Source organism: Protomyctophum bolini, assembly GCF_963924005.1.
Source record: "Protomyctophum bolini genome assembly, chromosome: 11".
Taxonomy (NCBI): Eukaryota; Metazoa; Chordata; class Actinopteri; order Myctophiformes; family Myctophidae; genus Protomyctophum; species Protomyctophum bolini.
The window spans coordinates 41431435-41458940 of NC_137872.1; the positions used below are offsets into that span (position 1 = coordinate 41431435).

Sequence of the window (27506 nt, forward strand, 5' to 3'; positions counted from 1 at the left end):
CTAAATCCCTGATAAAAGATAAAATAGAAATAGTAATAATACACAATATTGAATATCTCTCACCTGGTGGTGGTGTCGGCGTCCTCTCCCTCAGCTCCTGCATCAGTCGGGTGTTCTCCTGCTTCAGTCGGCTGTTCTCCTGCATCATGTTGCTCTTGTCCTTTTGTAGTTCAGAAATATCATTCAACAGCTGGGCATTATCTGAGCATTCTCGCGTGTCATTTTTTAGTTGCAAAATCTCATCCAACAGCTGGGCATTCTGCTGGGTCAGGGCGTCGCAGCTGGGCTTCTGGACATCTGTAACATTAGGATTGTTAGGTTTTGTTACCTTGTTTCTACACGGACCGATTTCAGTGTGAGTCACCACCAGTGCAGTGGAGCTGACAGATTGTAACATGCTACGTTCTACATGAAACTTGAATAAATGTGTAAGCAGCTACAGGTGCTTTAATCATCCGTTCTTGGAGTATGAGAGGCAGGAATGAAACATCATCCAGGGTCAGGTTGTTTGTGACTGAATTATCTGCAAACAGAGACCAGAAGGTGATACTGAACACAGTTGTGACTGATATAAGAGTGACTTAGAAAACATCTCTACTTAGCGACACCGCAGCCTGGGGTTATGCAGCAACATAATGTTTGTTGAAAATGGATGCCATCTTGAAAACTAGAAGCCATATTGAATTTATATTGGCACCATTTAATTTGTCATAAAATCATTATACTCTGTTCAGACGTTCAAGCTCTGCACGGAAAAACCTTTCATTTGATGTGATGTAAAGTTGGACCTAGGCATTATTAATGCCAAATGCCAATTCTTCTGAAATATTGACTTAATCTGCTGGATTAATTAGTGTGGTTTGGAAAATCAGAAAAGACTTAAAGGGACACTTCACCCTTTTTGCAAAAAAATATATGTTAATGACGTTTAGAAGCTTTAGATCACTTTTCTGGGGGTATTTATGTGTGTAATATGTGGTTTTAGATATTTTAGATTGTAGCAGTGAGCCTGTTGTCTCTGATGTCATGGACACTGGTCTCACTACCTTCCTGGACTACAATTCCCATAATTCTTTGGTGCACTGCTCCTCCTTGTGGATAGGGGGGAGAGCTGTCTTACTGAGACAACATGTAGTCCAGGAAGGAAGTGAGCCCAGTGTCCATGACATCAGAGACAACAGGCTCACTGCTACAATCTAAAATATCTAAAACCACATATTGCACACACAAAGACCCCCAGGAGTGTGTTCTAAAGCTTCTAAACGTCATTAACATATATTTTTTTGCAAAAAGGGTGAAGTGTCCCTTTAAAGGACAACTTTAGTTTTTTTCAACCAAGGGTCATGTTTTAGGTTGTTATTAGAGAAAGTAAAAGATGATTAATTTGCTGCTTTCTTTCGTTTTAGCTATTTTTCACAGCAGCATTCCAACCTGGTAGCCCCATGTTCGAATATGTATTTTTCTTTACACAATTTTATAGCGATTATTTACTATAGGCTAGTCATACTAGACCCCAGGAAATTACATCTGGCCACAATCCCAGGTTTTTCTTGTTGAATTACATAAAATAATGGAACCTTCAAATCATCATAAAGTGTTTGCTACCAGTAAGACGCGCAAACGCGGGAAGCGAACGCAGCTGGTACATATTTGGGTTTTTTTAAGATTTCTTTTTAAGTTATTTTTTTTTTAAGTTAAGTTATTTTTAAGTTAAGTTTTTAACTTAGCCATAACCATATAAGGAGTCCCCAAAGCAGCTATACGTACAAATATGGAGTGTGTTGCATCAATCACAAACAAATCACTCAGCTCCATATATGGGCACAAAGGGGGGACACACAGACACACAGACAGACAGACAGACATGATCTGCTAGGTCTCATAGTAAGTGCTCACTGCATTCGCAACAATAACACATGAAATGGATTACATTGGATTACAACTGTTTGCTTTAACGGCCACGCATGTACGTATATACAGCACGCCCCAAAAGATACACCCCACTACCTTCATAGCTTTATATACGCCCCAAAAGATACACCCCACTACCTTCATAGCTTTATATACGCCCCAAAAGATACACCCCACTACCTTCATAGCTTTTAGCAGCAGCTACAATCCATGTTGGTCTGGATTCACCTGCTGCTGCAAAGCTACAATCCATGTTGGTCTGGATTCACCTGCAGCTGCAAAGCTACAATCCATGTTGTTCTGGATTCACCTGCAGCTGCAAAGCTACAATCCATGTTGGTCTGGATTCACCTGCAGCTGCAAAGCTACAATCCAAGTTGATCTGGATTCACCTGCAGCTGCAAAGCTATACAATCCATGTTGGTCTGGATTCAACTGCAGCTGCAAAGCTACAATCCAAGTTCAGTAATTACCCAATACCCAATCTTTCTGTTTTATGAACACAAGGCTTTAAATGCTTAGTGTGAGGTATAAAATACAGCAGCAATTGTGTTCATAAAACACTGAAAGATTGGGTATTGGGTAAGACTGACGTTATGTATCTTTCAGGACCTTTCACTGCTTCGTCTCAACCATTACTCAATGGCTCTGGTCTCAGCCACCGCAGTGGATATTTTGACATTCAGTTTTTTTTTTTTTATGTTGTCACTACTGTTGGAGCAGCCATAAACTACACAGGTTCATCCCGATGTTCTGGGCATCTTTGTGATTTTAGTGTTAGTAAAAAGCAGGTCAAAGAGTAACGTTTGAGGCAGACTAACATCAGTTACTCTGCCGTTCACTGTAGTGGAAGAGATGCGCCTGGTGAGGGTTTAAAACCTGCAGCTACGTTGAGTCCGCCTACAGGAAATACGTAGGCTGCGAACATGAGACCCGTTCCTGGATTCGTCTATAGAGGAAAGGAAAGGTACTATGTTTACCCAGGGTAACTGGACTAAGGAAAGGAAAGGTACTATGTTTACCCAGGGTAACTGGACTAAGGAAAGGAAAGGTACTATGTTTACCCAGGGTAACTGGACTAAGGAAAGGAAAGGTACTATGTTTACCCAGGGTAACTGGACTAAGGAAAGGAAAGGTACTATGTTTACCCAGGGTAACTGGACTAAGCTCAAGAACTTGTTTACAGCCAGGCCCTGCTCATAGAACATTTCATGGTAGAGGTTCAATGCCTTGTTGTTTAACCATTTCCACTCACATCCGTAGATGTCTTGAATCCCCTGGCGGTCGTCTGCTGGCAGCAGGAAGTCATCAGTCTCCATCCATTTGTATTGTTGGTGCATGATGGACGATGTGTCTTTGGAGTGACCCAAACCCAGGCTGTGGCCCAGCTCATGGACCGCTACCAGAAACAGATTGTAGGAATCTGGATGGATGGAAGAAGAACTCCTTCAGTAAAATAAAATGTGTTTTTGCGTCTGGGGGCACCACCTCCTCCTACAGGTTTAAGGAAGTGGTGCAGGCAGATTCTGCTCCTGAGAGATTATTTGAGGGGCGGGGAGGGGGGGACGGGGACGACGACGGACGGACTGCAGAACAGAAGATAAATTAGTGTAAATTTCCGCAATATTATAAACCAGGAAAAATACTGCAGAGTAGTCCTCTTATTGTTGATCTGATTTTAATTCTTATTTTTCAAAGTAATGATGTGTTTTTTATTTGTTTGCATCCATCCAAAGGGAATGCAATGAATGAGATGAGTTGTGCACCATGCTCTGTTCTGTAGCATTACAGCTGAACTAAAAACATCTTTAAAACAACTAAGCCCTCATTGATGTTAAATCTCACACATTTCAGTTGAAGTGTCCTGTTAATTGTAACAAGTGAACAAAAGCCCCTTCAACTAATTCCGGTTGTCTCTATAGCGCAAAACTCACTTTGTGTCCAAGTGACACCATCTCTTACCTTTCACATCCTGGTTGGTGACGCTCCATTGCCTGTCTAAGTTGAAGTGCACGTAGACTGTCCTCCCAAGCCCAGGCTTGGGGGGGGATTCGGCATGTGCCAGGTCCAATGATGTAAAGTCATGGCCTGTGTGAGGACCCGCATAGAAGGAGATCAGGATGTCGGCCTTATCTTTGTGGTCGTCATAGATCAGCTTGTAGGGAATATACTCAAAGGCGAACGGACTGACATCCTTCCAGACTGTGAAGGCTCTACGGATGGCCTTTAATATGTCCTTAGGTGGGATTCTAGGTGGATAGTTCTCAATACTAGAGGAAGAGGAAGAGGCAAAGAGAGACAAACTAAGCAAAGCTGTCCACGTGGAGTAGTACATTCCCTAACTAACCCCACAGTAATCCCACAGGAAGACAAAACACGGTTTGGGTTTGGCCAGTTTGGCCTGACGTTCATCAAGTCTCGGTCAATATGAAAGTCTCCAATGTGTCCAGTTTTGTGGTAGATAATAAGGTGTCATGATGATGTATAGATTATTGGCACATCAATACAAATACCTGAAGACTGTTCTGTTTGTACCTGTAAGTGAGGTTATACTTGTCCCACTTGTCTCCAACCGCTTTGTAGCTGCTCAACCCCACGTTGGTCTTCTCAGGAATGCCACAGCGGGGTCTCTTCATGGCTCTGAGGGACGGGGGGGGGGGGACAAGGAGACATTAGAGCTGAAAATACCAGAATATAATGTCCAGTAGCCTACAATTTAGCTCTCCATGTCAGACTTCTTTAATCAGACCCGTCTGTCAGCAGTTATGGGAGTCAGGGGGCCCAGGGTCAAACTGTCTACTTTCCAATATAACATGGTAAAATATGTGACTCTACTGGCTCGCAGACTGATACTGTTGAATTGGAAACAAGCACAGGTTCCGACTCACACTACACTTATGAGAGATGTTATGCACTACTTGCAATTGGAAAAGATAAAGTTTGAATTGAGAGGGAGTCAAGATAGATTTTACCAGACATGACAACCCTTCATTGACTATTTCAATAGGTGCACGCTAACCCCTCCTACACAATAGATAGCATAATAGAAAATTGGAAAGAAAAGAAAGGTGTTTTTTCTTTATTTTATTTTTCTCATTTAAAAAAGAATGTCTGTAATTCACTTGATTTACAACAACATGTTGGAAAAGTCTGCGAGCAAGATTGTCTGTCCTGTTGTCTGTTTTGTTTGTCTGTTCACACTTGTCATTGTTTCACTGTTTTTTCATGTTTTTTCATTCAGCGAAAATGTGTCTCTTCAACAAACAGCAAAGCTTTTTAGTGTGTGTGTGTGTGTGTGTGTGTGTGTTGGCCGTTGGGTCAGCGACTTCAACCACTCAGCCGCCGCCAGCTAGTGGATGGGGGGGGGGGGGGGGGAGTGGGAGTGAGCGAGTGGCCGAGATTTTGGGTATTGGAATTTAGCTTTAGTGACAAGTGACACTTGGTGGTGAACAAACGCTATTTTCGTGCTTGGACAGACAGACAGACACACCAGGGCTCTATTTTGGCCTCTACTATTCCTGCTATATATGCTCCCCCTCGGTCCCATCCTCTCCAAACACGATTTATCCTTCCACTGTTACGCTGAAGACGTACAACTGTACATGCCTCTCACACCCAACAGCAATAACTCCTTCGAGCCCCTGATTAAATGATGCATATAGCTTGCAGAGTTAGTTCAGTCAGATATACTCGAGGGGTTTCATGCCGTGCTCAAGGGCGCATACATATACTCAAGGGTTCTTATGCTGCATTACTATGTGGGTGTATTCAGTATGTGTAAGACCCACATGTCATTCGCTGATGTGGCAGTCAGCTGACCAATTGGGCGGGCTACTTAAGCTCACTAGTCTGAATGGTCTTCAAGCCTTCCTTCTGCTATGGTTCCTGGTTGTTATGTGATGTTTGCTCCCACCACCATCATTCCATAGGGCTGGACTACACAACATCATCACCTAGTGACGGGAGCAGTCCCTATTGAGGGCTGGACTACACAACATCATCACCTAGTGACGGGAGCAGTCCCTATTGAGGGCTGGACTACACAACATCATCACCTAGTGACGGGAGCAGTCCCTATTGAGGGCTGGACTACACAACATCATCACCTAGTGACGGGAGCAGTCCCTATTGAGGGCTGGACTACACAACATCATCAACTAGTGACGGGAGCAGTCCCTATTGAGTGAAAGATTAACTTTTTATAAAATAAACTAAATATTGAAGGTGTTTTTTCTTAACTTTATTTGTCTTGTTAGCCAGGGCAGTGCAGTGCACTGTGCAGTCAGGGTGTTTTGTGATTTGTCAAAACTTGAGGGAGCTTTTTCAATTAATTATATCAAAATATGAATATACGAGTTAGAAAACTAAAAATATAAGAAGAAGAAAATAATAATACAAATTAAAATGCCCCCTCCCCTCATGCTGCCCCCTAGTAATATACTGTATGAGTCTCAGAGGAAGAGGCTCTGAGTGGCTTATTTCTCTAGCGAAGGGTTCAATGAAGGGTTGACAAAACCAAGGAGCTACATGAGTAGATGTAGGAGACATACGTGATGGTTTGCTGGTCCAACAGTCCAGTGACATCCAAGTTGTAGGACCTCTGCATCTCCCTGATGGCTTCAGACAGATCCTGGTTAGATGAGTCCCTGCTGTCCAGGGGAGCCAGGTAGCCATATTGTCTCAGCCATGACTGGTGGAGACACAAAGACAAACAAGACACCATTAAAAGGTTTGTTCCACAATAAGAAATAACAAAACACTTTGAAGGAACAAATACTAACTTTTATTTACAGGGAATCATTAGTAAATGAAAGAAACATGCGCAGTTGAGACCAAGGAAGCTGAACGCGGAAGTATTGGCTGCATAAAGCCCATTGGGTATGTTTCTGTCCTTCCAGGGAGCAACATGGAGTCCACCGTACGGTCTTCTGTCCTTCCAGGGAGCAACATGGAGTCCACCGTACGGTCTTCTGTCCTTCCAGGAGCAACATGGAGTCCACCGTACGGTCTTCTGTCCTTCCAGGAGCAACACGGAGTCCACCGTACGGTCTTCTGTCCTTCCAGGAGCAACACGGAGTCCACCGTACGGTCTTCTGTCCTTCCAGGAGCAACATGGAGTCCACCGTACGGTCTTCTGTCCTTCCAGGAGCAACATGGAGTCCACCGTACGGTCTTCTGTCCTTCCAGGAGCAACATGGAGTCCACCGTACGGTCTTCTGTCCTTCCAGGGAGCAACATGGAGTCCACCGTGCGGTCTTCTGTCCTTCCAGGGAGCAACATGGAGTCCATCGTACGGTCTCCTTTCCTTCCAGGGAGCAACATTGAGTCCACCGTACGGTCTTCTGTTCTTCCAGGGAGCAACATGGAGTCCATCGTACAGTCTTCTGTCCTTCCAGGGAGCAACATGGAGTCCACCGTACGGTCTTCTGTCCTTCCAGGGAGCAACATGGAGTCCACCGTACGGTCTTCGCTTCCTAACCGCTTTTAATTAACCTTGGGTGTAACTTCCCACAGACAGCCCATTCATCCAAACAGAACAGTCCTATCTAATTGTATTACCTAACGTGAAACTCACCAACATTGCAGCTGTACGGAAAGCTTGAATCATCCTGTTTCGATCTGCAATGTGTTTGTTTCATAAAAATGCACTGTACTGTTAACTCAACTTAACTGTGAGTGGACGACCCAATAAAGCATTAGGCCTACACTTGTTTACAAGAGGGTCCACCTTGTTCAATTCATCAAAACATTTAGAGACGTACAAATAGACACTTCTATATAGTCAAAGAACAGAACAGGAATTCATCATAAAGGAAAATAAACATATAGGGGGAAAGGGGTGAGGGGGTTCCAAGAGGAAGGGAGAGAGAGAGAGAGAGAGAGAGAGAGAGAGAGAGAGAGAGAGCTCTATTTGGAAATAGCCGGTCTACACACAAAAAAAAATTGTGATAAATCTAGGCCCCTTATGGTACTTTTTGTTGTGATATCAAGATGACTGAACCCAAAATGCAGAGTCACGACAGTATGTTCAAATATAAAGGTATTTATTTTAGCAATGAGGCAGCGGACAACAAAAACTAGCTTCAAGCTCAGGAAAACCCAAAAATGTCCAAAGGGCAGAAAAATGCCAAAACTGAAAAATACTATACAAACACAAATGCAAAGCGCAAAATACAAAGTCCAAAACTCAAACCTCAGAGGAGCATACGGAACCAGGAACACACAGGGGACATCGACAACATCAAACTATGAACTGACAACAGTGTCTTGCAATGAGTCCAGTTAAGTAGTGAGCAGGTGAATTGTCCAAGTGTTCACAGGTGGGCTGACGAGGGAGTTGGAGACAGGTGAGTGCAGGGACTGAGTGAGTGGAAGGGAAAAATGGGAGCAGGGCGGGTGGAGGGGGCCTGGAGGAGGGAAAACTGAGGCAGAGCAAAGGGGATCTTCAGGTGGGCGGCCAGGACGACGGCCAGAGGCAAGTCGGGTGACCTCAGGGGGACGTCCAGGAGGATGGGGGGCGGCAGAACGAGCACCATCGGGGGGACGGCCAGGATGCTGGGATGAGGCAGTGACATCATCCGGAGGGCGGCCCCGAGGCCGAGACGAGGCTGAGGAGGTGGAGTCAGGAGGGCGGCCTGGAGGCTGAGACGAGGCGGAGGACCGTGGAAGCGGAGCCGGGTATGCTGCAGGAGCTGGACGTGATGCTGCAGGTGACATCAGGGGTGCCGCAGGCGGAGCAACAGGAGATGCTGCAGGCTCTGGGGCTGCAGGCTCTGGGGCCTCAGAGGCGAGCTGCAGCGGCGGGGCCTCAGAGGCGAACTGCAGCGGCGGGGCCTCGGAGGCAAGCTGCAGCGGCGGGGCCTCAGAGGCGAGCTGCAGCGGCGGGGCCTCAGAGGCGAGCTGCAGCGGCGGGGCCTCGGAGGCAAGCTGCAGCAGCGGGGCCCCAGAAAACGCTGCAGACGACGGGACCGCAGAGGAAGCTGCAGGCGGAGGCGACGCCGGGAATGCTGCAGGCTGAGGCGACGCCGGAGATGCTGCAGGTGGGACTGCAGGCGGAGGCGGAGCTGCAGGTGGGACTGCAGACGGAGGCGGAGCTGCAGGCGGGACTGCAGGCAGAGGCGGAGCTGCAGGCGGGACTGCAGGCGGAGGCGGAGCTGCAGGCGGGACTGCAGGCGGAGGCGGAGCTGCAGGCGGGACTGCAGGCAGAGGCGGAGCTGCAGGTGGAACTGCAGGCAGAGGCGGAGCTGCAGGTGGAACTGCAGGTGGAAGAGGCAGAGCTGCAGGTGGGACTGCAGTCAGAGGCGGAGCTGCAGGCGGGACTGCAGGCGGAGGCGGAGCTGCAGGTGGAACTGCAGGCAGAGGCGGAGCTGCAGGTGGAACTGCAGGTGGAAGAGGCAGAGCTGCAGGTGGGACTGCAGTCAGAGGCGGAGCTGCAGGCGGGACTGCAGGCGGAGGCGGAGCTGCAGGCGGGACTGCAGGCAGAGGCGGAGCTGCAGGTGGAACTGCAGGTGGAGGAGGCAGAGCTGCAGGTGGGACTGCAGTCAGAGGCGGAGCTGCAGGCGGAACTGCAGGCGGAGGCGGAGCTGCAGGCGGGACTGCAGGCAGAGGCGGAGCTGCAGGCGGGACTGCAGGCGGAGCTGCAGGCGGGACTGCAGGCGGAGGCGGAGCTGCAGGCGGGACTGCAGGCGGAGGCGGAGCTGCAGGCGGGACTGCAGGCGGAGAACAGGAGGAGGGTGCTGCAGACTCTGGAGACGGGACCCCAGAGGACGCTGCACACCCAGGAGACGAGGATGTTGGGACCCCAGAGAACACTGCACACCCAGGGGATGAGGAGGGTGCTGCAGATTCTGGAGATGGAGAGCCGGCAGACAGCAGCTGACGGAAGCAGCCGAACAAAAAGCCCAGGGCCAGAGCTTCCATAACGTCAGGCTGAGGCCGGTCACCACTGGAGTTGACTGCCACGGGCTCTGGCAGGTCACCGGCTGAAAGGACTGTAGAGGGTGCAGAGGGCGCAGGCAGGACACCTAGGGAGATGGCCGGCAAGGGCTCTGGCAGCTCAGCAGGAGGTACAGTCGGTGAGGGTGCAGAGGGCGCAGGCAGGTCACCAATGGAGGCCGCCGGGGAGGGCTCGTGGACGCCGGGCAGCACAGCACCCAGTGGAGTGCTGGGCAGGCTGGGCGGAGGAGTGCTGGGCGGCAGAAAACAGGACGACGGAGAGCTGGGCAGGCTTTTCACAAAGACTGGAGACAAAGTCACTGGGGGCGAGGAACAGGGGTCAGGTAGCTGAAAAACACCCCCGGGGTCCCGCTGCCGTAGTATAGGCCCGTGACGGGGCTGCACCGCTGCAGGCGGGAGTGCATCAGGACGTGAAGTGGCTGCAGGCGGGACTGCAGCTGGACGTGACAGGCTGGGTGGCGGTGGTTCCTGCCGTTGTAGGCGGCCATGCCTCTTTCTAGCAGGCCCCCGGTTCCCCACACTGTCAGGACAGGCTGGTCGGGTGGGCTTGGTGACTGGGAGACCCAGTGAGACACCCCCCCGCCTGTTGACACAACGGGGACCCCCCGAGCCAGACGGGTGCCATAAAACGGATTTTGAGTGTGAAGTTCAGAACAAACTTCATCGCTGGGAAAACATGGAAGATAATCCACACTCTGAGTTTTCTGCCGGTTAGCACCAGGGCTAGTGGGACGCAGGCTGAACACTCCAACCCTAATAGAGTGGGCCTGCTGGGAAGCACTGGGAAATGAGCTGGTCTCAAAGTTCTCAAGCCTCCTACAAACCACATCAAAGTGGGGGACAAAATGGCTCACCCATGGCCTCTCTTTAAACCACTGTTGCTGGATAGAAATCTCCCTTCGAAGTTCAGCATGCAGGTTAGGGGGAGAGGCCACAAGACGATCCACATCACTTCCAAAAATCAACACCTTCTTTGTCAAAAAAAGTAGCTCTGCTGGGTTCATCTTTATGGTCAGTTCATACTGTTGTGATATCAAGATGACTGAACCCAAAATGCAGAGTCACGACAGTATGTTCAAATATAAAGGTATTTATTTTAGCAATGAGGCAGCGGACAACAAAAACTAGCTTCAAGCTCAGGAAAACCCAAAAATGTCCAAAGGGCAGAAAAATGCCAAAACTGAAAAATACTATACAAACACAAATGCAAAGCGCAAAATACAAAGTCCAAAACTCAAACCTCAGAGGAGCATACGGAACCAGGAACACACAGGGGACATCGACAACATCAAACTATGAACTGACAACAGTGTCTTGCAATGAGTCCAGTTAAGTAGTGAGCAGGTGAATTGTCCAAGTGTTCACAGGTGGGCTGACGAGGGAGTTGGAGACAGGTGAGTGCAGGGACTGAGTGAGTGGAAGGGAAAAATGGGAGTGGCCGGGGCTGACATGGTCTGAGGAGGGACAGATCCTAACACTTTTGTCCTAAATGTACCCTTTGGATCGGTAGAGTACCATATACGGTACTAAAATGGCCCATATGGTACAAAACTGTAGCCCTTAAAAGGTACAAATTAGTTTTTGGACCCCTAGGTACATATTTGAACCCATTCTGAGCTTGTAGACCCGCCTTTGAAGCAAAATGGTCAGTGATTGGCTGAATGCAAGTCAGCTTTCTGCTGTACTGGCCAATCACAGTGCATCTTCACCAGTCAAGAGGAACATGCCCAGCCACCATAGAGTATTAAAAGGATAGAGACTAAACTAACGCGAAGCTCCGCCCCCTCTGCTATTCATGTCAGTGGAAGTTGCTCAGTGGCGTTTTGAAGCACCCGGAAGGCTGCCGGAAGTACCGTCTTTTCGCTGATTCAGCATTTCACCGAGGTGCACTCTGGGTGCACTTCCGCATTTGGACACCAAAATTTGGTGTCCAAATGCGGAAGTGCACCCAGAGTGCACCTGGGCTTTACATTGGGCGCTCGGTTGCACGGGGTTTCCTCGTCAAGAATCCACGGGTCCGCCTGCAGTCCTTCCTCTTACCACTAGGGACCAGCGCTTCAACATTGGAGTGCCTAGCTGGCCCCTTGCCAGCCACCCACCAGCTAGGCGCCATTTTACGGTGCATTTAAGTTTGCTTAGCAGTGCTGACACAGCACTTTCCACTCGGGACTTTGGGTCGGTAAGGTAGCTACTAGTTAGTAGTTAGCGGGAGTTTGGGTCGTTGTAGCCGGGTGGCGGCCGCCGGCCAGACGGACGGACAACCAAACTAACCGCGACATGGCGACAGTATTCGTATTAGGAGGAGTAGACGTACGAAAGCTGTCCACCTTGACTACAGAGGAACTGATTCACAAGCTTGTCGCGGAAGCTGGAATAGACGTTTCAGAAGTCGAGGCAAAAAGGTTTACCGGTACGTATCTTTATTTAATGTTTGCACTAACTTACAGTAAGCAGTTTCATGTTTAGGAACATATAGGCTATATAAATAAAATGTTGAGCACCAACATGTCGTTTAACATGTCGGGGGAAAACTGAAATGGCGGATATACGCGCCAAAACGTGTTTTCCCTGTTACTGTGTTTTGTTTCCCTGCTCGCGGGAGCAGACTGGCAGTAGCATGTTCATTTATAATATTTAAAGCGTCATTCCACTGTCTTTATTTCGGGGTTGTATCATGATATTATGGTTTGCGTCCGTATTGTTTTGCGGGCCACCACGCAATCATTCACCACCACAGTAATACGTTCATTTGCCAACAAATTATCTGTTCATTTCTGGCGTGTGTGAACACACCGTGCTGCTGAAACACGGGCAGACAAATGCAAAGCTACACAGTGTTTCCCAAACTGTGTGCTCAATGTTGTTTGCGCACCGTCCGTGCGCAAACAACATAGCACACTCTACACGCCATGGCACCGTCAGTGTGTGTGTGTGTGTGACCCACGGCTCCGTCCCACACACGCATGCGTTGCGAAATTCGTCGGGTGAAAGAAAGTGTGCTGTGCTGTACTGTATGCCACTGTTGTGTTGCGGCTGTGTGTGTGTGCGTGTGTGTGTGAGCGCCCTTGGCCGTTGTGAAATACTTTCCGCCCTGGGTGCGTTTCCGCAGTTTTTATTCACTAATGCATTCATTATTCTGCTTATTTTTTTTCATCTCCTATTATGACAGGGATACATGTGTAAAACGTATTTTTCCATTTCACCAGGTCTTTAGCCTCTGAAACCTGTCCGTGCTGTCTGGTCTGACTCTAGACTGAACTACCTGTACAATTTGTCCTTATGTGGGGAAACGGTTAGTGTGGAGGAGGAGGTGTTTAAATGGCTTTAATTAAGTATAAAGTAATAAATACAACGTTTACAATTTGTCATATGATTCATTTAATTAAATCAGCTATACTGTGTGTGTGTGTGTGTGTGTGTGTGTGTGTGTGTGTGTGTGTGTGTGTGTGTTTCCTCAGAGAATGAAGTGGACGGAGAAACGGTGGACTGTGGACTAACTGAACAAATGATTGGCTTCCTCTTCGCTGGATCATTAAAAAAACAAATTAAATTTAGACAATTTGTAGAAAAATACAAAGAGGGTGAGACAGAGATTTGTTTACAGCCAATTGAGCTTGAAGAAGCCTCCCAATCTCATCTTTCGACGGTTTCAAGGCAAGTGCATCTCCATAAGATAGTTGTGCTTATTTGAGGCTGAACAGTTTTCTGAAAAACCTATGTTTCCATGTCAGTAGTGCTCAACCCTTTTGATGTCAAGGACCCCCAGAATTATCTGTATTTGGCTGCGGGCCCCCATCTGAAAATGTGTAGTTCCAGGGACCCCACCAGAAGCAAGGATTTGAGTTGAATTTTGATTTGAGAACATATATTCAATGATTTGTGCCATTAAAAAAAAATGGTTTTCAATGGGTAAAGTGTATAACATAATGCTTAAAACACCAAAAGGGGTTCCTGTCCTGATTGGGTTAAATGGGTATGCCAACATATTGGGTGATTCAGCGGTCCAGGCACCTGACTGGCACTGCCGCAGGTTCGACCCCCGATCCCCACGGACTTTACTGCATGTCGTCCCCCCCCCCCCCCCCCCTGTCAGCCTACTGTCTATCCCTCCTACAAAAAAAAGAGACTGGATGACACTGTCACAGAACGAATATAAAACTAACAAAAGAAAACTGCTTGTTCCATTGCAGTGCTGAACCAGCCTGTGGGAGTGTTGAACCAGCCCGTGTGAGACTACAACATATCACCATCTGTCCAACCTTTCCCCATGACGTTCAGACGGTGCTCGATGCCAGGGACCCGCGTCTCGTAGTGCCGAGAATACGTCACAAAATTACCAGTGTGCTGTATGAAAAACTAATGTTGCACAACATGTAAGTATCAACTGTTAACCATTACTATAACTTTAGTACTTGGCATTCATACATTGTTAGCTGATCTTTTAAGAAACCTTGAGTTTGTAATTGCTTTTTGGGCTAGGTATCCAACCACAGCGGAGTACGTTCAGGTTGCCAAGTCAGTGGTTGTGAAATACCCGCATCTTAGAGATGCAGAGGGGAATGGCTATGTAAGTTGTGTTTTATTCTCTTCAATCTTCAGTGATTTCTGTGTGTATGTACATGCGACGAAAAATGGCAGATCTACAAGTTCATAGCGCGGCACAAAGTGCCGTGCTATGAGCTTGTAGATCTGCTATTTTTCAATAGCTAAAGTATAACATTGCTTAAAACACCAAAAGGGGTTAATAGCCAAATGTGTTCCATTTTATCCAGACAACCTGGCATGCGTCCCTAAAAAGAAAATGTAAAAATGAACGTGCACCACTGCTCAGCAATACCGAGGTCCGAAAGATGAAAGAGAAGTATGGCCACGCAAAGAAGCCCCAACCTCCCTCTACACCTAGTCTGCACAAACGAGCAGCTAATCAATGTGTAAGTCATTTGTCATATCTATATATTTTGAGGGTGACTGTGTTCCAGGTTGTCCCTAGCTAAATGATGGAGAGTTGGTAACCAAATTGACTCTTGAGAGTGTAAATAGAAACCAAATGGACCCTTTTAATTTTCTAATAAGTCTTCACAACATTTGCCTGTTATTTCTTGTATGGTTACCACATAAATACAGCATGGAATTGTGAACAGAATCTCATCCAACAATAACAAAATGGCTTTGCATACGTGGGAGCAGGCGTTACACTGTGCAACTCATCCACATCTGTCTATGCTTTTTCCACAGGAAATACTGGTTGTCGGAGAGGATGCCACTTCTGTGAAGGCCCATGTTGCCGTTCTTCAAAGTGAATACCAGAAGACTCATCCAGATCTCCCAACTGTGAAAGATCTCATGGTGCGAACCTTCTCCTGGAGACGGCGTGAAATCATGGATGGGATCTCTGTGGAAGATCTACTCCAAAGCTATCCCTTCCTAAGGGCTCCTGGTGGAGTAAGTATAGTGCACAGCTGAATGTTGCAGCATTATCAATCTATCAGGGGTCATTAACTTTATCTGGTTACAAAAATATGTTCTCAAGCCCAATGGCTAGCAAATCTTAACATTTTGATTCCTTTTTAAATCAAAACCAAACCTCTTTGCCAAAAATAGATCTACAAACTCACAGCATATCGCAGCAACGCATTGTGATGTGAGCTTGTAGATTTGCTATTTTCTGCACATTTTCCCCATCACACAATTAGGTAAGCACCCATGTAATAATATCTCAAACTTGTATAGCGCTTTTACGCTTTACATTGGGGGCAGAGCTATAGCAACAAAATGAAAACAACCTCATGTAAGTCCTCATGAGTACCTAGGGGTCTCTGTCCCTGTTGAAAACCCATCTATGTAGTAATTTCAAATATTGTGAGATTGTATATAATAGGCATATGCTGAATATTAATCATTCTTGTGTTTTCTACAGTTTTCTGATGAGGTTGATCGAATCCATCCAGCCACAAGCAGCCTGTGTGATCGCTTCAGGGAGGGCTTCGCTGGTATTTTGCCAGAAGTTCTAAAACGTGCAGGAAAATCCCACGCAGAAGTCTTCAACGTCGCAAGACAGGATGCCCTGGCTGAAGATCTACCAGGTAGTGAGCACTTTTCTAATTAAACACGTTGCACACTTTAGTTTAGACATACTATTGGTCCGACTGTCACCAACAACCTACTTCAAACCCTAACCTAACCACAAGTTAGTTTCTGACCGTTGTTTCCTCATGTCGGTCCGTTGGTGTGCATCCCCACTTGATGTGATTGGTGACTCTTGCTATGTTTACTGCATTCCAGAAATCGACTTCAGGGCCGGGCTGATCATACTGCCGTCCATCTTCAAAGAGAAAATTGAAGTCTTCATCATGATGGGAGAGGTGAGCATCTGAATTGTCCTGCACGGTGTTTCACTGCTTTTCAGTTCTATCACCATGTAAACAGTTTAGAGCAGCCACAAAGCCTGTGTGAGCAGCGTACTCATCTAGGCACAGCATTTGGGAACCACTGCTCTCCTCCACTGTATGCAGCCCATGTCAATTGTATGGGTCATCCAATCCTACTACTACAAAAACATATATAATTGTGGGGCCGTACTTCTTGTCACACACTTTCATAGCTGGAAGCTGCCCGGTACAACCACAGTCTGACCTGCTAGCCACTGAGCAGCTCCACCGGAGCGGTTTGGATTAAGGGCCTTGTTCAGTGGTGGTAATGAGGGAGAGGCAACCGCTGCCCCACCCAGATGTATTGTGTTTAACATAAATGACAAATCTGTTCTTTCTATATAAATGCCACTGAAGTTACAAAATGTAAACTAGGGGTCTTTTTTTCAAGCCAAGGAACCCTTAGCAGTGACCCTCACCAATGTGTATATGATGTAGTGTTTGTTTACACATTAGCTTTGGTAATAATATGTTTGTAATGTATAGATGTGAACCATTCTTGACTGCATACATTACACCCACAGTGTGGCCATGAGATGGCACTGTAATACAACACACCAGTGCAGCTATGCAACACGCATGCTCAGGACTGAGCATGCGCGTTACACACACACACGGAAACCACCAACAACACACACACGTTCATCCACTCTCCTGTGAACGCTTCGAAATAAACCTGACAACTGAGAACTGCAATCACTCGTCCTGTCTGGTATTTTACCGAACATTACATGGTGTCAGAAGTATACAATGGCAAAGTTCCCACCGCCGGAGAGTTTTGACTTCAGCTGTCCTGAACTATGGCCTGAATGGAAAGAGAGGTTCCACAGATACAGAATTGCGACGAAGTTGAACAAAGAAGACGGGGAAGTGCAAGTATGTACCCTGTTGTATGCACTCGGCAAAGAAGCAGAACGGATAGTTAAAACGTTTGTCTACAATACTGATGGTGACGAAAATAATTATGATGTTGTACTGGATCTCCTTGAGAAATATTTCGTGCCGAAAGCAAACTTGATTCACGAGAGAGCGAGGTTCCACGGGCGATCGCAGAAGCATGGCGAAAGCATGGAGGAGTATATTCGTCATTTACATCAGTTGGCGGAGACCTGTGATTTTGGGGTCGTGAAGAACGAAAACATAAGAGACAGACTTGTGATTGGTGTCTTGGACAAAGAACTGTCACAGAAATTGCAGATGGTATCGGATTTGAACCTGGAAAGAGCATGCAGAATGGCCAGACAGTTGGAACAGATAAAAGTGCAGCTTAATGAGCAGCAGAGCGGATCAGCGTCAGCGGCGTTGTGTGAAGTGGCTCACACGCACAGGACATCCTACGCTGTGCGTCCAAAAGGTGCATCCAGGCCGGAGGGGAGAGACCAGCGGCAGGGCGGACCTCCCAGGCAGCAGCGTTCGGACGCGGGAAATGCAGCGCAATGGACGTGCATGAGATGTGGCAGGCAACATGGACAGAGGGACGCATGCGCAGCCAGGCGTGCGGTGTGCCGCAAATGCGGGAAAATAGGCCATCATGCAGCTGTGTGTCGCTCTCTTCAGGTCAGTGATGTGTACACAGAGGACAAGGATGAAGATCAAGAAGTAGAGACATTTTTCCTGGGTTCCATTACTGTGCATGACTCCAATACATCATGGCCGATTACACTACAGATTCAGGACTCAGATGTGGAGTTTAAAATTGACAGTGGTGCTGACACTAGCGTCATCTCTCAACACACCTATGACAGTCTGGGAACAAAGCCACAGCTGGAGCAGTCTCGGGCAGTATTGGATTGCCCTGGGGGCAGGTTGACAAACAAAGGCAAGTTCAAAACCTCCACATTCTATAAAGGGACTGAATATTGTTTTAACGTACATGTTGTTGAGGGGCCAGCAGTCAATAACCTACTTAGCAGAGGGGTGTCAGTGGCCATGGGCCTCATTAAAAGACTGCAGGAAGTGTCAAGTGTGCCCAGTGAGACAAGTATGCCCATTGATCCAGTGGGGCTCCTGAAAACAACCCCTGTGAAAATAAAACTAATGGACGGAGCGGTGCCATATTCAGTCAACACATCTAGGCGGGTCTCCGTACCCCTACTTCCCAAAGTAAAGGCGGAACTTCACAGAATGGTGAAATGTGGAGTTATTGAAGAGATAACTGAGCCAACTGAATGGTGTGCTCCAATGGTGCCTGTGCCTAGGAAGAATGGGGGAGTGAGAATTTGTGTGGGACTGAATCGCCTCAACAAAGCTGTGCAGAGAGAGAAATACATCCTTCCCACTCTGGATGACATACTACCTAAACTGGCTGGTGCAAGCGTGTTCTCCGTACTGGATGCCGCTTCAGTGTTCTGGCAAATACCTTTGCACAAAGACAGTGCCAAGCTCACAACTTTCATCACACCGTTTGGAAGGTATTTCTTCCACCGCCTTCCATTTGGCATCTCCAGTGCTCCCGAAATCTTCCAGAGGGAGATGAACAACATTCTCAAAGACCTTGAAGGTACAGCGGCCTTTATGGATGACGTGATAATCTATGGGGAGACCCCTGAGGTGCACGACCGAAGGCTGGAGAGAGTGTTACAGACACTGAAAGAAGCTGGGCTGAAGCTGAATGAAGAAAAATGCAAGCTCAGGCAAACACAGATAAAATTCCTAGGTCACATTGTCGACAAGCATGGTGTCAGACCTGACACAGGAAAAGTGGAGGCCATAGGAAACATGCAGCCACCGAGGAACACCACAGAGCTTAAGCGCATCCTGGGCATGGTCCACTACTTAGGCCGTTTCCTACCGCATCTGGCCAACGTCACACGCCCTCTCAACGACCTGCTTAGGGCTGACAGCGCATGGGTCTGGGGCCCAGCACAAGACAAGGCTTTCATTCAAGTGAAGCAGATGCTGACAGAAGCACCAGTTCTAGCCTTTTATGATGTCAAAAAAACAACAACTGTGAGTGCAGATGCCAGCAGCTATGGGTTGGGAGGGGTTCTGCTCCAAGAAAGTGGGGGACACCTAAGGCCTGTCGCATACTGTTCTCGTACCCTGTCAGACGCTGAGACCAGGTATGCACAGATTGAGAAGGAGTGTTTGGCTGTGGTCTGGGCATGTGAAAAGTTCTCAAAATACCTGTATGGCTTAGACGGCTTCATTGTTCACACAGATCACAAGCCATTAGTCCCGTTGTTCAACGTCAAGGACATTGATGCAGTGCCACTGCGGTGTCAAAGACTACTCCTGAGAATGATGAAATTCAACGCAAAGGCTGTGTACGTACCTGGCAGGCTGCTTGTGGTAGCTGACACACTCTCACGACATCCTTCGTCTGCAGCACTACACCTGGAGGCAGTGGAACTGGAGCTATCAGAAGATATTTTGGCCCTGGAGGAGGCCACACAGGCAGCGTGGCCAATGTCAAGTTCACGTCTGGACGAGGTCAAAGAGCAGACAAGGAACGACCCGGAGCTACAGGCGGTGATGCGGTTTGTGAGTAACGGCTGGCCTAGACGTGCATCTCAAGTCCCAGAAAATATCAAGCCGTACTATACAGTGAGAGATTCTCTCTCGACATGTCACGACTTGCTCCTCTACGGAGACAGGATTGCCATTCCCGGAAGCCTGAGGTCAGAAATGGTGGAGCGCCTGCATGATGGACACATGGGCATCGTAAAGTGCCGTGAGCGTGCCAAACAGAGCGTATGGTGGCCAGGCATTGGCAGGGCGCTACAACGTTGGATAGAGAGCTGCAAACAGTGCCAAGTGGCGAAGCCTACTCAGTCCAGCGAGCCGCTCATGCCAACCCCTTTGCCCGACAGACCCTGGCAGATGGTGGCCGCAGATCTCTGCGAAGTTGACAAGAAACACTACTTAGTGGTAGTCGACTACTTTTCCAGATACCTGGAGATAGCCTACTTACCTGACATGACAAGTGCCACTGTGAGATCTCGCCTCAGTGCTATCTTCGCCAGGTGGGGTTGCCCGTCTCTTTTCGTGAGCGACAACGGCGCTTGTTTCAGTGGGCGCCAGTTTCAAGAGTTTGCCAAACTGTATGACTTTCGTCACGTCACCACGAGCCCACATTTTCCCCAAGGAAACGGAAAAGCTGAAAATGCTGTGAAGATAGCTAAGCATGTCCTGAAACAAAAAGATCCCTCGCTTGCTCTTCTCATCTACAGAGCCACCCCCATTCAAGCCACGGGCTACAGTCCAGCCCAACTGCTGCTAGGCCGCCAGTTGCGGACCCCCATTCCTACACTGGAGGAAAAGCTAAATCCTCAGTGGCCGGACATCGCTCTGGTGAAAGCAGCTGACTCCAGAGCCAAAGCAGCCTACAAGCGTAACTATGACAGACGTCATTCCAGCCGCCCGTTGCCTCAGCTCAACCCGGGTGACTCCGTTGCTGTCAGACTCGACAACCAGAAAGGCTGGACAACTACCGCCACTGTTCTGCAGAAACACGACGCTCCTAGGTCTTACATTATCCGCACCAGTGAAGGTGTTCTGCGCAGAAACAGACGTCATCTTCGTCTCCTGGTCCAGCCATCGACACAGGCCGAGTTCGAGGAGGAGCAGGTGGACGCGGAGGTCGACAACGAGCAGCAGCCAGAGGTCGACGACGGGCAGCAGCCAGGTGAGCCAGCAGCTCCTCCGCCGCCAGCTGTCACCACGTCAAGAGGCAGGGTGGTGAGACTGCCGTCTCACCTGATAGACTTTGTCCCTTGACAAGACACTCTGTAGTCAGTGCATGCCGCACATGTTGCTAATGAGGCAGAATAACCCTCAGCATCTGTGTGGAGGGTAACCGGTAGTCTACCCGGGAGCCCTGGTTTACGCTATTTTTTGTTGTTGCTGTTTTGTTTTGCACAGCTGTGTTAAAAGAAAAAAAAAAAAAGGAAGGAAAAAGAAAATGGGGAATAAGAAAGAATTGTATTGTTGACAAATGAAAAAAAATACCTAAGACAAGAAACATGTTCACTGTGTGCAGAGTTAAGCAGTCTTGCAATAATGCCTTGTTACAGAAGTTTATTGATTCAGTTATTATTTACACAGTCTTCAGTTAAGTGCACTCTTTGTTACTCAAAGGAAGGAAGATGTAATGTATAGATGTGAACCATTCTTGACTGCATACATTACACCCACAGTGTGGCCATGAGATGGCACTGTAATACAACACACCAGTGCAGCTATGCAACACGCATGCTCAGGACTGAGCATGCGCGTTACACACACACACGGAAACCACCAACAACACACACACGTTCATCCACTCTCCTGTGAACGCTTCGAAATAAACCTGACAACTGAGAACTGCAATCACTCGTCCTGTCTGGTATTTTACCGAACATTACAATGTTGACTTCATGTTAAAGTTTATTTTCAGTCATTTAACCACTTTAACCTTAAATACAATTTTTATTTTGTCTGCCGCCCCTTGACCAAATTTCTAAGCTCACAATGTGTCAGTCATGAGCTTGTAGATCCAATATGTTTGGCAAATGTCCCCAGAAAAAAGAACGATGCGGTTCAAAGTGGTTGATGTAACAAGTTTTGACACATATTTTGAAAATATTAATTTTGCATGTTTTGCTTTATGTAGGGGGATGCTGCTACGCCCAATCCAACCATACAAGTCATGGACCAGGACTGGAAGATGGCCATCGCTGGACGGGTGCGGTGTGTGGTGAAAGTTGACGGTGCGGACGTGTGCCAGTGCAGAAGCCTTGATGAAGCCTTCATAACAGCCTTCTGTATGTATTTTGTTTTCAACCTTGCATACCCACCAGGTCTGAAAAAAACTCTCACTTTCCTTCAGCTGCGCATCGTCAATATCAAGGAAGAGGGAGACAAGGCCATTCCAACAACCATACTGCGGGTGATTAACGCTCTGTGCACTGCAAATAATTAACCGTCTGTACTAGATCACAATGCATCAGTGCCCAAAATGCACTAGAAAGGTTTTTACCCTCTCAAAGTTAATTATACATATTGGACTAGTTCATGCACATCAACCAAATTTTAGTATCACATGTGGTTTAGGTGATTGTCAGTCAACATTTACCAAATATCCTTCTTGTCATGTGTTGACATGTGTACAGAAAACACAAATCAAGATTTAGATCTAGGCCTATTGATAATGTCTACGTAGAGCAACCAAGTGTGGAGAATGAACCAAGTACTTCTGATGAACACCAAAGTGTGGAGAATGAACCAAGTACTTCTGATGAAAACCAAAGTGTGGAGAATGAACCAATAGCTTCTGATGAATTTGATTCCAGGCCAGATTTAGATCAACTACTTGAGGATTTCAAAGATAATCTGTTTGGCTTTGTGCTTAAATGCAGAGAGAAAAACCTTCTAAATGTGTCACTTCAACAAGACATTACAAATGATGTCAAATTTCTATTTCGTTTTTTCAAAGAGAATTATGATTCATTTATTTCTTATCATCTGAAAAAAGGTGGTTTTGATATTTCAAATTGCCCCGAACTTCAGCAGGTTTTACACTCATCAGATTTCTTTGATAACGCTTATGAAGCAGTCCGTTCTCCACACATGATTCAAGAACACTGTAAATCCAAGTTGAACTATACAAAACCTGTACACTACACATTGAAAAGCTCTTCTGGCCAAAAAGTTGGATCCTTTTCCTATGTTCCCATTGCTGAAGTTTTAAAGAAGTACTGTGCTCATGATGACGTCTGGGATCAAATACTATCTGAAAATAACCAGGTCATAGATGAAGAGCTTCTGACAGATTATAGAGATGGTCTTTATTTTAAGGAGCATTCTGTTTTTAGAGAGCATCCCGATGCTTTAAGAATTCATCTTTTTGAAGATGAATTTGAAATAGTGAATCCTCTTGGAGCCAAGAGAGGGAAGCATAAGCTATGTGGATTTTACTACACTATTGGAAATATGAGTGGAAAGTATCGATCTCAACTCGGCCACATTCACTTAGCCATGTTGGTTCAATATTCAACCCTGACAAAATATCGGAATGCCATCTTAAAACGAATGCTAGATGACCTAAAACAGCTTTCAGCTGAAGGCTTTACTGTAAGTGTCCGTGGAACAGAGCACACAGTTTATGCTGCTGTAGCAACCTTTTCAGCTGACAATCTCTCTGCTCACATGATTGGTGGCTTCAGAATGTGTTTTAGCTCGGGTAGAATTTGTCGTAACTGTATGGCAACTCATGCAGAAATCAATGACGCATTCCTAGAAGATGATTTTGTTCTGAGAAACACTGAAGTCCACAAATATCATCTCCAGTGTGTCCAGCAGAACAAGTCCAATGTAGCTGTGTATGGTGTAAAAGGCAATAGTTATTTTGATTCACTAGGTTATTTTGATGTGACCAAGTCTTTGCCCCCAGACATCATGCATGATATGTTGGAGGGAGTTGTTCCACTGACAATGAAGCATGTTATTTGCGAGGCACATAGAAAAAAGCACATCAGTATAACTGAGCTAAACGAAGAGCTTAACAAACTCAGTGTAGGTCAGAATGACAAGGCTAATAAGCCTGTGCCGTTGTCTGAACGACTCCAAACTGTAGGCATTGTAGGATCTGCTACTCAAAAATGGTGTCTTTTCAGATTATTGCCTTTTCTAATGGGGCAACGTGTTCCTCCTGGCAGCAGTTACTGGCACGTGTTCTTATTATTGCGAAGTATTGCAGATGTTGTCATGGCAGCTAAGGTGCGGAAAGATGACCTAGCATGTCTTCCGTTACTTATTCATGAATTCCTTTCTGAGATGAAAGCGGAATTTGGAAATGTACTAACGCCTAAATGTCATTTTCTTATACATTATCCAAGACTTATGTTAATGTATGGTCCCCTCCGTTCTCTTTGGTGTATGAGATTTGAAGGAAAACATCAATATTTTAAGAACCTGGCTAAGAACACTAGAAATTTTGTAAACATAGCTATGACACTAAGCAATCGTCACCAGTTCAAGCAATGTTGGGAATTTTCAGCTGCCAACATCTTGGGTGATTTTGAAAAGGTGCCTGGTAAAAGTGTCAGCACACCATTTTTGTCTCTTCCCATTACTCTTCAGACTGCTCTAAAAACAAATGATAAGTTTAACTTCAGAGCTACAGAATTAGAGGACAAAGTCAGTCAACGTGTCTCTGAAGTAACTTTAGACAACATAAAGTATGCAGTTGGAGATGTACTGACATTAGACCTTTTACATGTTGAAAGAATTCCTGTATTTGTACAGATCAAATACATTCTTAACATTGATACCATGTGGGTGCTTGGCAGTAAAATGTTGCTTCCATTGTCCTTTGACTCACATTTTCATGCTTATCATGTAAAAGTAGACAGTGACTGGATGTTGCTCAAACCTGGAGACGAATTGGACCACACATCGCTTGACACATATTCAGTGGATGATCATTTGTATGTTGCGTTGAAACATTTCGTATAGATCTTTTGAAAGGAATTTGTAGTTTTGTGCAGACTAGCTGGATGTCACAGAATTGAGTACAATTCCCCCAGCATTTCAGCAATGCAAGACTGTTAATGAACGGCTCAACAGGCTCGATGCATCAGTCTTGTGTTGTATAAGTGCTGGGGGAATTGTACTCATTCATGTTGTTTTTTATTTTATTTTATATAGTTTTACATGTGTGCACTAAATGTTGATGTTGTATGTATTTTATATTTTTACATGTTTGCACTAAATGTACTCGAGTACATGTTGCACAAAACCTAATTTTGCACTAGGTTGTTCTTTGCACTAGGTTGTTCATGTTGCACAACCATAATATTATTGCCCAATTGACCTGCACTTTGGGAAAAAATAAAAAGTTATTGAATGTTGTTCATGTTTCTGAATCCATTTTGTATTTGTACATAAAGGTACATTGTTGCCAGTAGGGGTACAGAATTACTATTTTAGAGGTACAGGAATGTTATTTTAGAGGGGTACAGAAATGTTATTTTAGAGGTACAATGTTGTCCATATAGGGGTACAATGTCACTATAGGGGTACAGAAATGTTATTTTAGAGGTACAATGTTGTCCATATAGGGGTACAATGTCACTATAGGGGTACAGAAATGTTATTTTAGAGGTACAATGTTGTCCATATAGGGGTACATAAATGTTATTTTCGAGGTACAATGTTGTCCGTATAGGGGTACATGAATGTTCTTTTCGAGGTACAATGTTGTCCGTATAGGGGTACATAAATGTTATTTTAGAGGTACAATGTTGTCCGTATAGGGGTACATAAATGTTCTTTTAGAGATGCAGGCAAAGGTACAAAGTTGTCAATAGGGGTACAGGAATGTTATTTAGAGGTACAACCAAGAAGGGTACACCAATGTACCAATACCAAAGGTACATTTCTGTACTCAACTAGGGTACTCCGGGGGTGACAAGTGTAAGAGAAGTTTTGAAATGAGAATACTATCCACCTGTTGGCTGTCCGTCAGAGGACCTATTCTTACAGGAGGCCAATGTCTGACCATGTTTGACCACTACTGACCACACCTTCAATGTATTCTCTGCTCTCATGTGTGTATAAAGGAGAGCAATGTATAGGGCTCGTGAGGCTTGCATGCGTGCAGTCTCCCTGGGCTGGTGATCCCTTGTATTAAAAAGTATCATTGTTTCATACCACTCTCTGCCCTGTGTATTTCTTAATGACTCTGATTTGAGTTCTAGAAATATCTTTGACAATTATGGCGCTGTGTGAGCACGGTTTTTCCACTGTCCGTCAGCATTCTCTTTTTCAGGATATAGCGCTGTAGATATGAATCTGGGTTGCTGATCGACAGGGATAACACCAAAACGGACTTTGGGGTAAGAGTGGTTTGACTCAATGTTTAATTTAGGGTTTTGTATTTTAAAGCTGTGTCGTTACAGATACAACCGTACAAGATACTAGTATTCTTAAAAGGGTGACATTTCCCTTATCAATTGTATTGATAAATATGTTTTTGGCTATAAGGCCATGTGGTAGTATCCACTCCAAGGGTGACATTTCCCTTATCAAGTATTTTGATAAATATGTTTGTGGCTATAAGGCCAAGTGGTAGTATCCACTCCAAGGGTGACATTTCCCTTATCAAGTATTTTGATAAATATGTTTTTATGTGGTATTAATAATCCACTCTAGGTTAGAAGTCCTTTATCAGTATATCACTGGCATAAATAAATAGGCTAGAAGTCCTTTATCAGTATATCACTGGCATAAATAAATAGGCTAGAAGTCCTTTATCAGCATATCACTGGGATAAGTAAGCAGGTTATAATCCTTTATCGGTATATGACTGGTATAAATCAACTGAAGTCCATAGTTATGTTGCGCGTATAATCGATATGCCGATGTAACATCTCGATCATTAAAACAGGGACAAAGGAAAATAGGCGTGATATTGAACTACACGTTTAAATAATTATTTTCACATTACAGACGATATAATGAATACGTTGGCAGTAATGTAAAGTGAATATAATTACAGATGTCGGAGCCCGTAAAATAGAACAGGATCAAAATCGTTGTCCAGTAGCAAGCGAAAAATGAAGCCCGTATAGTTAGGCATTTATATAAAAAAAAAAACGAAATAAAATGTCAATGGGATGGAGCAAGTATAGGAATATCATACAAATAGCGTCCACTGAAATTCTCTGTCATTTCTCTCCGTGTGGGACCGACAAGCTCACCGGGGAGGTCAAAGGAGAATTGTGAGACAGCAAATTGTATGAGATTAATTCATAGGTTCTGTGCGTAAGACTCGAGCAGCTGAGTATGAATGTGCAATGTAGAATGTACACTTACATATGGATGAACGGAAATACTAGTATTTTGTAAAAATCAATCATGATCTTATAGTATGGTTGTGGCATTTTGAACAAAATAGTATAAAGAATGTACTCCTGGTAGTCAGCCAGGAATAGCACTTTCCATGGTGTCACCACGAAGAGTGAAGGGACAGCAGTGTAACCTTGTTGGCATGTGTCAAGCAGGATAGCAGAGCAGTAGGTAGGAAATGGTTAAAATTCAAGTATTCAAAGTAATTAACTAACAGCAACATGATTAACTAATTATTTTGGCCATATAGTATGCTATTAGTCTTATCATAAATGTAATGACAGTATAGCAATGTTCCAGTGCTATGGCTGGTTAGGAAAGGTGAAGCAAGGGGGGGGAAAAAAATAATAATAATATCTATGTATATGTGTATATATATAT

General features: G+C 45.7%; 1 protein-coding gene across 1 annotated transcript in view; it reads right to left on the reverse strand.

The window, feature by feature from the left end:
* LOC308323512 (matrix metalloproteinase-14-like) overlaps nucleotides 1–27506 on the reverse strand; it is a gene marked incomplete at both ends in the record, with an annotated part of 40626 nt that continues 13120 nt past the window's right edge. The window contains 6 exons of the mRNA XM_080775240.1: nucleotides 1–8; nucleotides 64–297; nucleotides 3167–3334; nucleotides 3874–4181; nucleotides 4447–4551; nucleotides 6462–6601. Of these exons, the coding sequence (XP_080631366.1) occupies nucleotides 1–8; nucleotides 64–297; nucleotides 3167–3334; nucleotides 3874–4181; nucleotides 4447–4551; nucleotides 6462–6601 (963 nt within the window). The remainder of the gene's footprint in view (nucleotides 9–63; nucleotides 298–3166; nucleotides 3335–3873; nucleotides 4182–4446; nucleotides 4552–6461; nucleotides 6602–27506) is intronic.